The sequence below is a fragment of the Mus musculus genome, chromosome 3 (assembly GCF_000001635.26).
Source record: "Mus musculus strain C57BL/6J chromosome 3, GRCm38.p6 C57BL/6J".
NCBI classification, from domain to species: domain Eukaryota; kingdom Metazoa; phylum Chordata; class Mammalia; order Rodentia; family Muridae; genus Mus; species Mus musculus.
This window is the reverse complement of record NC_000069.6, coordinates 86030504-86043622: the sequence shown is the minus strand read 5'-3', so window position 1 is coordinate 86043622 and position 13119 is coordinate 86030504. Positions and strand designations below refer to the sequence as shown.

Sequence of the window (13119 nt, the reverse complement as noted above, 5' to 3'; positions counted from 1 at the left end):
ATTTTACTTTTTTGTATGAGTACACTGTATCTTCTGGTGTATCTTCAGACACACCAGAAGAGGGCATCGGATTCCATTACAGATGGTTGTGAGCCACCGCGTGGTCGCTGGGAATTGAACTCTGGACCTCTAGAAGAACAGTCAGTGCTCTTAACTGCTGAGCCATCTCTCCAGCCCCTCTTTGTGCTTTTCAAGACACTATCCTCCAGAGCCCACTCTCTGTTAGAGCTACCATCTAAGTGCCATGTGTGCTGCTGCTCTGTCATCTGGAGACACACAATGCCCGGCTCTTGTCAACTGTGATAGATAGACAAGGTGACTGCTTGATGAAGGCAGTGACTTCCCCTTATGCAACTAAGGACCCTTTATGGGGTGATCTTTTAAGGCCACACAAGTCTCCACTCCCCAACAACTCCGCAGAGGAGTTAACTGCCACTGATGGTCCTCACCTCAGTCAGCCACTGCACAGCGATGTGTCCTTCCCACTACCATCCTTTCTATGTGGATTTGAAGAATTCCAATATGTTTTATATCCAGCAAGGCAAGGTGGTATGTGCTTTTAATCTCAGCACTCAAGAGGCAGAGGCAGGAGGATCTCTGTGAGTTTCAAACCAGCCAGGGTTATAAAGTGAAATCCTATTTCAAATATAGTCATACAAATAAAATATATATACACACACACACGTAGATTTAAAATCCATTATCCTTTTTTATTTTTTTTAAGACTCAAATCATAAGCTGGCTGTCAATCCCTAGGGTCCTCCTGTCTTCCCCTTCACAGAGCTGGGATTACAAGTCCCTACAGCCATGCCTGTTTTTTGTTTGTATGATTTTTGTTTTTGTTTGTTTTTTTAAAGACAAATGCTGGAGATCCACCTTGGGTCCTTACTAGTGCAGCAAGCACTTTTATGTGACATCTTACCCAAGCCCCCAGTATATGTATTTTTCCAAGATTTTCTCAGTTGGGCACTATATTAGTTAGGGTTCTTTAGTCACAGAACTTATGGACAACCACATGCACACCTACCACATGCACACCCAACCATATGCACACCTACATATACTCATATACATGCACAGCCATACACATGCATACCTGCACATGCACACACACACACACACACACACACGCATAATACACACACAAATACATAATGATATAGTAATAATTTTTATGTCTGTCAAGACACAGGACCAGCCATACATAAAGAGTGAATTATAATGTGTATATTATACCTAAAGAAAGGCCAATATTATAGACACTCAGCTATGTTTTCCCTTCAGATAGACTCTCACTGATTTGATTGAAAACTATTGAAAGATGATGTCTACTGTAATTAGGGGAGCTTTCAGAGATTTTTTTATATTTATTTATTTTTATTACATATTTTCCTCAATTACATTTCCAATGCTATCCCAAAAGTCCCCCATACCCCCCCCCCCCACTTCTCTACCCACTCATTCCCATTTTTTTTTTTTTTTTTTTTTTTTGGCCCTGGCGTTTCCCTGTACTGGGGCATATACAGTTTGCGTGTCCAATGGGCCTCTCTTTCCAGTGATGGCCGACTAGGCCATCTTTTGATACATATGCAGCTAGAGTCAAGAGCTCTGGGTTACTGGTTAGTTCATAATGTTGTGCTTTCAAAGATTTTATAGTTTGATTCACCGAGTTCAATACAAGTTAGGAATTGACCTTTTCAAAAAGCATTAGGGTATAGTTTACCAGTAAACCTAATGAATGCACTATCACTACTTTATCAGTCTCCATAAAATAAAAATTTTTAAAAAGCAGTGATATATAAAATAATGAGAAAATAATAGCAGAAAAATTACAGTTTTCTAAAATTTGATAATAATACCTAGAATAGCCTGCAAGTCTTACTTAAAAGAGAAAGAGACAAAGGTTCTACCTCTTCAAGATTGAAATTATTTTTAGAACTATTCTTTGGTGCTGGTGAAAGTTGGTTTTTGTTTGTTTTTTTAATGCTTTGTAGTTCTAAAAATTAAGTTAGGTGTAGTGATGCACACCTCTAACCCCAGCACTAGGGAGGCAGAAGCAAGCAGATCTCTGTGGGTTTGAGGCCAGCCTAGTATGTATATATATGAGGTTCTATGACAGCCAGGGCTACATAGAGAAATCCTTTCTCAAAAAAAAACAAAACAAAATACATTTTTTTTTTGTGAGGCAAAATGGTTCAGTAGCTAAAGGCATTTGTCATACAGTCCTGACAACCTGAATTCGTGTAAAGGTGGAGTGAAAGAACTAACTCCACAGAACTCCCTCTGACCCACGCATGCTGCAGCATGTACTCTCAAACGGTATACACACATCAGTTCCACATACCCAACAGTGAAATCTAGAAATATCTTCTGTGTTTCTATAGAGTCTCTGTCAATTCTGTCATCAGGAAAACAGCAATGTGTTGTTTTAAAATACTGGTTAGAAGGAGGAGAGAAAATTAAGTTATAAAAGAAAGAAAATGAGAAAAATTAAGTTATAAAAGAAAGAAACTGAGAATGCTTTATGCAGCCGGATCTGTTCCTGACAGCAGTCCTCAGTGTGAAACACTGTCCACGTATTCAGTGTCTTCAGAGGGTTTTGTTCAGAGAACAAATGACTTCCCTTCTGTGAGGCTCTGGCAGCCATAACCGAGTTCAAAATAACAGTAACCCTAAAAGGGACAGTTTCATTGCTTCCAAATAGTGTTTCAAAGAAGGACCCTTTAAGCAGAACCATTAAATACTATAAATTCATACCTGGAAGAACGATGCTCTGGCTTATGTCGCTCGTTGCGATCTGTAAAGAAAGGAGACAGTCACACGTCAGCACAGGCTTTAAAGCAGCTGTAGATTCCAGCTGCCACACCAGAGTCTCACAGATGACACTTCAGGGCAGCTCTGTTTTCTTCTGTGCAATGCTCTTCACTGGAGTTGAGAGGATCTGCCTGACATGGGCGTCGAAAGGGGACACGTAAAACTTTTTTGATGGGTTGGTAAAATCTACTCAGAAAGTGTTATTCATTTTAGAAGATCTTTGCTGTGTTAAAGGCTTTGCTAAAACTTAGCTAAAGAAAGTAAGGAAACTGAAAAGCCAGAGATTACTCAGCTCTAAAAAAATTATTCCATGAATCATGGTTGGCAGGAGCTTCTAACAGAATGGGAGGGAGCAAAAGGAGCAGCTGCCAACATCTGCAGACACACCAAGACCAGTACAGCCTTAACTCCCTCCCATCCAGAACATTCAAGAACGTTCTGTGGAGAGTTAGCTAAAATGTGGTACACATAAACATTCCAGTCATCACAACAGCGCAGGAAGGAACCGGGGCTGGAGAGATGGCTCAGCAGTTAAGAGCACTGACTGCTCTTCCAGAGGTCCCGAGTTCAATTCCCAGCTCACAACCATCTGTAATGGAATCCGATGCCCTCTTCTGGTGTGTCTGAAGAAAGCTACAGTGTAGTCATATACATAAAATAAATAAATTTTAAAAGAAGAAAGAAAGAAACCAGAGATGGTGTTAATTGTCCAAAAGTGCACAGGGCAACGCCCTAAGATGTCAACTGTGTCGGGGTGAAAAAGCCAGCAGTGTATAAAAGTTCAGGGGCTTAATTTGCTCAAAAGTAATTGTCTAGAATGTTACAAAATACTATGTATTCACCTGAAAACCATTTCATGCACAAGACACACAAAACATCCAATTTGCTCATTTGAGTCCAAGTAACAACTGTTCCTTTGTTTACCCTTCCATACAAGAAAAGGAAACCGAAGAAAGCCTCAGTGTTTACAAAAGTCACACAGAGAGAAAGAAACACAGTACAGTCCCACCAGACTTTAAAAGGAACCTATGAGAACACTGCCACATTCACTCTCCTACAACACCATCCCAATCGACGCTAACTTCGTAGAATGATTTAAGGACAAAGCAAAGGTTAGCTAATAACATCCCCTCCAATCTCACTGATGGTAGAGCAGGCCAGAGAGCACTGTACTCTAGGAGGAAAGGGGAGGGAAGGAGTGAGGCACACTGAGGTGCATGATGCTCTGTGTCTGCACCGGGTTTATAATAAAAAGAAGAGCTGTATTTGTTTATTCACTTGTTTAGTGAATAGACATGCAGCTTTCACAAGCATTTCACAGGCATTAGGTCCCTCCTGCCGTGGCTTCCAGGGACCAGACAGTCAGGTCAGCAGTCTTGCATGACAAGAACTCTCCTTGCTGTAGCACTTTTACCCACTTAGCCATCTCACCAACCCAAGAAATGCCCTTTTAAGCCAAAGAGCTAGCATACAGTAAGACACTGTTTTCTGAGCGAGTAGAATGTAGATTCATGGTAAAACATGTTTGTTTAGATGCTCTGCCCTCCAAGTGTACAATGGTAATGTTTCTGGTTCTAATTCCTACACACTGGGTGTTACTGTACCTTTAAAAAACAATCTTAATTTACTCATCCCACTCCTCCCTTAAGCAAAGCCAGCAGACTTTCCATAGTAACACTTGGCATACTGTGAATCTTAAGAGGGAACAAATCATTCTTCCAGCTTTTAGCTTGCTTGTTGCGTTAACAAAAGCAAAGCAGAAACGGGATAGAAGCTAGTTATCCCCATAACAAAGCAACAGCTCTTACCTTGGCTAGCCAGGAGCTAAACCTCTGCCCTGGCTGTCACTGCCCTGATTTCCTACAGTTTCCTTATCTAGGCATGTGCCAGCAGGATCCTCCACTAATCTTCCAAGGCACACAGCACACAGGAGGAGGGAGAAACAGAGTCAAGAGCAAGTAAACAAGTCTCCTCATCCAAGGGCTTCCCTCCAGGGCCCATTCTGATTGGCAGATGTGCTATGACCAGTCTGCACATCTGGATCATGGCCACTCAGGAAACTGGATAGCTCGCAACTCGCAACTCTCCTCCACACTGGGTTCAGGCAGGAAATCCCAGTCATTTCATAACTTTCAGCTCTAAGAAAACACAAATGCTTTCCTCTTTCAGAGTATCAAGCTGGTAAATACAATCCAAGAAAATGACCTGATTAACTGTTGGAAGACTTTTAGACGTTTCCCACAAGTTCACTTTGTGCTATAGATCAGACTCCTATGTCAATATATATGCAGTGTTTATAATGTCTTAGTCCTACAAACTGGCACAGTGAAGATTTGAGGATAAGATAAATTATCCATTGTTTACAATATCCCCAGATGCTCAACTTTCAACAACAATAATAAATTGAAACACACATCCTCACTTTGATCTTTTCCCCAAAGGACACAGATAAACACAGTTCACACTTGGTGATCATGTCATTTTTTTAGCTGGAATGCATATAAATATGTGGAGTGTGTGTGTGTGCGCACGCACACGCGCTCTCACGTGTGCATGTGTTTATCTGAGTCTTATGTTTGTACTTTTCAAATCGCGTTATGGTTTATGCACTTCAATTTTAAGCAAAGCAATTTTCACAATGGGGAAGAATATTGTGCAACTGTCAGGGAATATATTGTGATTATTTCAGTCCAAAAGCCAAGAGTGAACAAAACAAATCACGAGAGCAGATTCAGGCTCCACTTTCTTGCCAACAATGAAAAATTAGTTGGATAAAACCTTAAGCAGACAATGAACAGACTGACATCAAGCGTGGAAATTTTATCTTGGTTTTAAGCACACAGTGCTTAAAGAGCATGAATTTTACTTACTTCAAATCAAATACTTTCTTTCTTTTTTTTCAAGACAGGGTTTCTCTGTGTAGCCCTGGCTGCCGTGGAACTCACTCTGTAGATCAGGCTGGCCTCGAACTCAGAAATCCGCCTGCCTCTGCCTCCCGAGTGCTGGGATTAAAGATGTGCGCAACCATGCCTGGCAAATCAAATACTTTCTAATATGTTCTCCATTTCCTTAAAAACTTCTAAGGTTTAAATAATTATTAAAGAATGTATGGGCAGAAAGCAGGTTTCTGGACTCATGTATATTTAGCAATGATATGAATAACATTGAAGAGTTGCTAAAAATAAAAAGACCCAGATTAACAACTCCAGGTTAAACACGTTTCCCTTTCAAGACAACTTCTGGTTCAAGACAACATGGAGCACATACGTTTTAGTTCCATTCTAACAGCTGTGATAAGAACATGCTCAAGGTAAGTCTTAGGGATTTACTGCTGTGAACAGACACCATGACCAAGGCAAGTCTTATAAAGATCATTTAACTGGAACTGGCTTACAGGTTCAGAGGCTCAGTTCATTATCATAAAGGTAGGAACATGGTAGCATCCAGGCAGACATGGGGCTGAAGGGGCTGAGAGTTCTATATCTTGTTCTGAAGGAAGCTAGGAGAAGACTGGCTTCCAGGCAGCTAGGACAAGGGTCTTAAAGCCCAGTGCCCACAGTGACACACCTACACTAACAAGACCACACCTATTCCAATAAGGCCACTCCCTGGGCCAAGCGTATACAAACCATCACAGCAACTTACAGTTGAAAGGCTTTATTTGGGGCTTACAGTTTCAGAGGGTGAATCCATGACCATCATGGCAGGGAGCATGGTAGCAGGCAGGCAGGCAGGCACGGTGCTGGAGCAGGAGCTGAAAGGTTACATCCTGATCCACAGGTAGGAGGCAGAGAGAGTTAACTGGAAATGGTGTGAGCTTTGGAAACCCCAAAGCTCAACCCCAGTGCCACACCTCCTTCACCACATCTAATACTTCTGAAAGAGTTCCATCCACTGGAGACCTATTCAACTATACGTGCCTATGGAGGCCATTCTCATCCAAACCACCACCACGTATGATCCAATGTTCATGTATTCAGATAGTACACCACTTGTGTCCACTCTGACCAGGGTGGATTTGGGGGAATGACCACACAGGCCCTACTCATGACTCTGAATCTAAGATGACAAGCACTTTGAAATGTAGATGATACAAATGCAAGTGTCATCTTTTGCTTTGGTTAAAACTTAAGAGGGATAGCCAATGTAGATCTTGCAGAGTCTGTTGTAAGATATTCAGGCATTGATGATTCGGCTTTGATCACTTAACTTAAGAGAAAAATCAAACCTCATTGAGTAGAGAGGAGCTTGCTTTAGTAACTGCAGTCAGAAGTGATGGCTCTTATATTGTTCTTTGAAATTAGGGGAAGACTCAACCTCCAGAATGAACACAGGATAAACTCACAGCAGAGTGGGAAGCAGTAGGAAACAGTGTGAAGGAGATCTGCCCTACACCTCACACTAGAGTTTCAAAATGTCTATGACAAGAAGAATCTTTAAAAGGTTCTGTAGCATACTCCTAAACACTACCATCAGGTGCTCGAGTTCTGGCTTGAGTGTTTATATATGTTCAATTTTAAATTGTAGTGTAGTGTGTGTGTGTGTGTATGGTATATGTGGTGTGTATGTGTGTGCATGTATGTATGATGTGTACAATGTGTGTATGATATATATGGTATGTATGTTTGTGTGTGGTGTATGTGGTATATGTGTGTAGTGTGTGTATATGCATTCATATGTATGGTGTGATAGTATTTGTCTGTATGTGGATATGTGTGTGTTCACACATGTGTGGGCACATACATGCCATGACACATGTGTGGAAGTCAAAGGACAATGTACAGAAGTCTGTTCTCTTCTGTGTTGGGAGCTGGAGACTGAATTCAGGTCATCAAGCTTATCCATTAAGCTATCTCACTAGCCCTAAAAATGTGTGTGTGTGGGTGTGTGTGTGTGTTTATTTTATACAGGGTCTCACCGTATAGCTTTGGCTAGTTTGAAATTCTCTGTATAGGCCAACTAGTCATGAACTCCAAGTTGTGCCTGCCTCTGCCTCCCACGTTTACCGCCATTCCCAGCGTTAAAAAAACAAAAAAACAACCCCCCCCCAAAACTGCCTTACTATGTTGCCTAAGCTGGTCTCAAATGATATTCTGTTATTTCAAAAACATGGACCAATCACACACACACACACACACACACACACACACATACACACACACACACACACACACACACACACAAATCTTTCAATCATTCAACATTAATACAAGAGCACATATATCTGAAAAAGGATTAGCCAAGTGCTATGTAAGGTTCAAATAGACCATATATACACTAGTGGTCCCAAATGATTTCCTGGAGTTCCTATTGTTTATCCACTGTCACAGTACAACACATCGCACACATGTTTGCAGAATGCTGCTATGAACAGACACACTGTATGGCACTCATGAGCACATAGCACATGCAATGAAGCAGGGTACATACTAATGACTACACTGCTGGTTTAGGTACTTATTATCCTACACTTCTAATCATTACTTCAGATCATATTCTTCTCTGTATAACACAAGTTTACTGTAAAACAGCACATAGCAGCCTCATTTGTCTTGTATCTACTGCATCTCTTCACTCCAAGGGCCTTCACTCAGTGCCGCTCCACACCACCTGGTTCTGTGTAAGTCTCTGTGATGTGTACATGACCAAGACACTGCCTGATGACATATCTTCCATACACATTATATCCCCATCATTGGCGACCCAAGGTGACACTTGCCCAACAATACTTTTTATTGCTTTTTATTTATGATAAGCTGCTTAAATCACACAATGAACCCATCCATTATGTGATGGAACAAAACCATCCAGGGCTCATGAGTCCTCGATGCCTCTTTAAAAGACAGCAAACTGATTCTACAGAGACACGTGGGATACAGAGAGCTTCCCGGGCTTCAAACAGAGACACACCAGGGAGCTGGTCAGCCTGACAACCTGAGTTCCATCTCGGGGACCCCATGGTGGCAGCAAAGAACCAACTTTCACAAGCTGTTCCCTGACTTCCATATGTGCATGTGCGTGCGCGCACAAACACACACACACACACACACACACACACACACACACACACACCAAACAATGGAATAAAAAGAAATGCATTGTACATACACATAGTTCTTAAGGACCCATTGATTGTTCTCTGTGTACGTGTGAGACATGAATTCTTAGAGATGTCTGCTTCTGCTGCCCACTAAATCAGCTTTGCTCCAGTCTCAAAAGTGACTTTTCTTCACTGTTAGGGTTCCCACAGTGACCGGGATATTGCTCTATTACATGCACGTTTTCCAATAACTTGTTTCTTGTCTTGCAGTGCTAGGGAACAAACCCAAGGCCTTGCTCATACTAAGCAGGGAACTGCTGCTCTACCACTGAGCCCGGCTCCCCAGAGAGAAGCCCAGCAAAGATCTATTTCTTGTTGACATCTTTGAACTTCCAGGTTAACACCTCTGCATCAGGGCACACTAGGAGCAGTTTCGTGACTGCTGCCCTTTTCTAATCCTAATTAGAAACCCTAAAAGCACTGAAACCTAGCGCCTTAATCACAGGGAGGGGAAATGAATACAGAAGGGGAGTTTAGTTTTCAAAACAGGATTCCTGATTACAGGCCTGCAGCACACTGTCTGTGTAGTCTGTTTGCCCCAGCCATACCCGCTGTGTCTACAGGAATCTCCTAGGCTCTTATCAGCTTTTGTCAAGGTGTTGTGTCCCGACCGGGTTTACTGGTTCTGGCCTCCTCTTCCATCCTGTCATATTTGCTTGCCAGATAAATCTAGGTCTTAGAAAAACTACAAATCATGACATGTCATACAGCCCAAGAAGACAGATAACACAGTGACGCCTTGCACACCCTGCCTGTGCTACTGTAAGACCTCATAAGCCTCAGCCGCCATCATGTCAGAGGGCAGCAGTGAACTAGCTGGAGTCACTGTGCAATGACTGCGCTAGTAATTTATGCTCAGCCAGTTTTCTCGGCTGTGAAAAGTGAGATAATACGTCACAGAGTTTCTGTAAGGGAACGTGCCATGCATGAGTGTGTGTGTGTGTGTGTGTGTGTGTGTGTGTGTGTGTGTGTAACTTGCTATGTACTGAAGGTGACCTTCAGCTTCTGAGCCTCCTACTTCCACCTCCCAAGAGAGACAGAACCCCAGGCTACACACATGCTAGGCAAGCACTGTACAATACATGTGGGCGGGGTATGAATTCAGTCTGTGTGTTTATGGCTGTACACACGGTGTGCTGGTGTGCATCCGCCAGTGCAGGGCATCAGGTGTACTCTCTCTCACTCTCCATTTTATTCATTTGAGGCAGGGTTTCTCCCTGAACCTGGAATTCACAATTGTGAGCTAGGCCAGCAGCCAGCAAGCCCCAGTGATCATCACAGCTCTGCATCCCCCCTCTCGGGTACAGACATGCACACGAGCACACAGGCTTGCTGCATGGGAATTAGGATCTAATCGCAGGCCCGCACCGTTGTAAAGCAAGTGCTCTTAATGACCGAGTCATATCTCCAATCCCCTTGTTTTGCTTTTTTGAGACAGGGTTTTGCTAAGTAGCTCAGCCTGGCCTCTGTAATCCTGCTTCAGCCTCCCAAATGCTGCGATTACAGGTGCAAGCTCACACACCCAGAAGCTGTTCTTGAAAAGGAAGTGTTTTTATGTTGTCCAGGCTGCTCTCAAACTCCTCAGCTCAAACAATCCTCCTGCCTCAGCTTCCCAAGTTGTTGGGACGATTAGCACATACAATTATGCCAGGATTACGTCTACCATCTTTAGAAGCGGCTTGAGAGCCACTTTCTCCACAAAGCAGACACTAGCGCTTCTTTCTCTTCTTCAACAGTCTTCTATTCGTTTCCTCTTGCTGTGTTCTTAATGGAAAACAACAAAAATGTGTTAACTCATGGTGTAGAGGCAAGATGTCAAAGGTACATCTCCTTGGGATAAAACTAAGGTTTCTAAAAGGCTTTATATTATTTCTTCTGGAATAATGGGGGTTGTGGGTGCATTTATGCATTTCCTTGCTTTTTTCTGTCCCTTGAAGTATTGTATTCCTTAGCTTGTAGTTTCTTCCTCCAATAGTATAGTATGTGTATATGTGTATGTGTGTGGTGTGTATGTGTGTGTATGGATCTGTGTGTATGTGTGTGTATGTCTATGTGTGCGTGTGCATGTGCACAGAGACTAGAGGTTGACACTGAGTGGGTTTCTCTACTGTGGTCTACCTTATTTTTATAGTTATTATATCTTATTTATTGTGTTGAGGGTATGTATGTGCCACAGTGTGCATGTGGAGGTCAGAGGACAACGTGCAGAAATCAGTTCTCTCCTACACTGTGAGTCTTGAGAATTGAACTCGGGTCATCAGGCTTGGTGGCGGAACCTTTACCTGTTGAGCCATCTCTCTGGTCCCCTATACCTCTTCCTGATACGGGGTTTCTCACTGAATCTGGAGTTCATCAATTTGGCTAAGCTGGTTGGCCAATTAGCTCCATCGATCTGCCTGTCTCCACCTCCCCAGCACTGGTACCGTGGATGACACATGCCTTTGTGTTGGCTTTTATGTGGGGAATCCAATCAGATACTGTTGCTCACATAGTGTCTTAGTTAGAGTTTTACAGCTGTGAAGAGACACCATGACCAGGGCAACTCTTATAAAAGACAACATTTCATTGGGTAGCTTACAGGTTCAGAGGTTTAGTCCATTATCATAAAGTCAGGAGCATGGCAGTGTCCAGGTAGGCCTGGTGTACGAGGAGCTGAGAGTTCTACATCTTCATCTGAAGGCTGCTAGGAGGAGACTGGCTTCCAGGCAGCTAGAACTAGGGTATTAAAGCCCATGCCCACTGTGACGCCCTCTCCAACAAGGCCAGACCCCTCCCAACAGAGCCATTCCGTGGGCCAAGCATATACAAACCATCACACAAAGAAAGCACTTTACTGACTGAGCCTTCGCCCCAGCATTTTAAAATCTCTTTCTGACTCAGGCTTTCTCTCATATCTGTCTTAAATATCAGTCATGGCCATCATAGGTCAGAGATGATCATTCAGTATCATTTCTTTATAAGATGACCAACTGATCAGTGGCATTGATCCTCCTTTGCTACAGAATGAGACAGCCACTGGTTCCAAGCATTAGGGTATGGATCCTTGTGGGGAAGGAGGAGTGCATTATCTTGCCTGAACCATCTTATCTGAATGCCGGCTCCATCTCACCCACTCGAAACTTAGCTCACAACAGCATGCACGCATTACTCTTTACAGTTTTCCCACGAGTCTGCTCCATTTATCCCAAGTATGGTGTTTGATAGAAGCAGTCTTGGGTCCTCTACAGGGTCAGCCTCTGCAAATGCCTGCAATAATGGGACCAGCCAGTGCTCTCCCTTTCCTCTTCTGTCCTCCATCCTTTATAGGGTACCCGTCTCACAGATAAATCTGACAATGCTGAAAAATACATCTAAGAATGTCTATGCATCTTTTACTTTTCATGAACATGATTTTAAAAACCACCACCGTTCTAAAACAGTGCATTTATTGTCTATCCTTCTGCCTCAAAGCAATCCTCAGAAAAACAAATATGGGAGACAAAGTTACAGCCCATATGAACTGGAAAAGGCGCTGGCTATTTGGTGGTAGGCTGCCTCTTTTTAATAATTCTTTTTTTGTTTGTTTGTTTTTGTCTTTTTTGGTTTTTCGAGACAGGGTTTCTCTGTATAGCCCTGGCTGTGCTGGAACTCACTCTGTAGACCAGGCTGGCCTTGAACTCAGAAATCCACCTGCCTCTGCCTCCCGAGTGCTGGGATTAAAGGTGTGCGCCACCACTACCTGGCTTAATAATTCTTTAAAGTGTCTCAAGTGGCTCACTCTGACTGCTGAACTTACCTGGCTATTATCTCAGGCCATTTGTGATCAGAGCTTTTTTATTCTGGTCATTTTAGACACTCCAAGTCCTCGCATGTCCCTTTTCACCCACAGTGAGTCTGGCAGGGACCGTAGGAACATGGATATTTCATCAGCGCTATGCAGGGAAGAAGCAGGAATGGAGGCTGGCCCAGGGCCAGGCATCCCCAGGCCTCCCTGCTGCTCTCACTCAAGCTTCCCAGCACAACACTTCTTTGTTGCATTTATTTTAGTGTGTATGTGTGTATGTGTGTGTACACCTGCACACATGAGTGTGCACACAAGATTTTGTTATTGTCTTGAGACGAGTTTTGTTATGTAACACAAGTGGCTTGGAACTGATGACCCCCCTTCCTCAGACCATAAATTGCTAGTATTAGAGGTATGCAGTGCCATGCCTGTTCCTTATTTA

General features: G+C 43.0%; 1 protein-coding gene across 9 annotated transcripts in view; it reads right to left on the bottom strand.

Moving 5' to 3' along the window:
• The window catches only part of Sh3d19 (SH3 domain protein D19), a 159722-nt gene that overhangs the window by 86904 nt on the left and 59699 nt on the right, over positions 1-13119 (bottom strand). For 6 of the 9 annotated variants that reach the window (XR_003954328.1, XM_006501546.4, XM_017319605.2 and 3 more), the window contains exon 2: positions 2758-2797. The exons of 1 other annotated variant lie outside the window; for it this stretch is intronic. Coding sequence is in view for 3 of the 8 variants with exons in the window: in XM_006501546.4 (XP_006501609.3) it covers positions 2758-2797 (40 nt within the window). In the remaining 5 variants the exon portion in view is untranslated. Of the gene's footprint in view, positions 1-2757; positions 2798-4622; positions 5130-13119 lie in introns of those variants that run through there. 2 more of the 9 variants (XM_006501550.4, XM_006501547.4) reach the window with 1 other exon arrangement.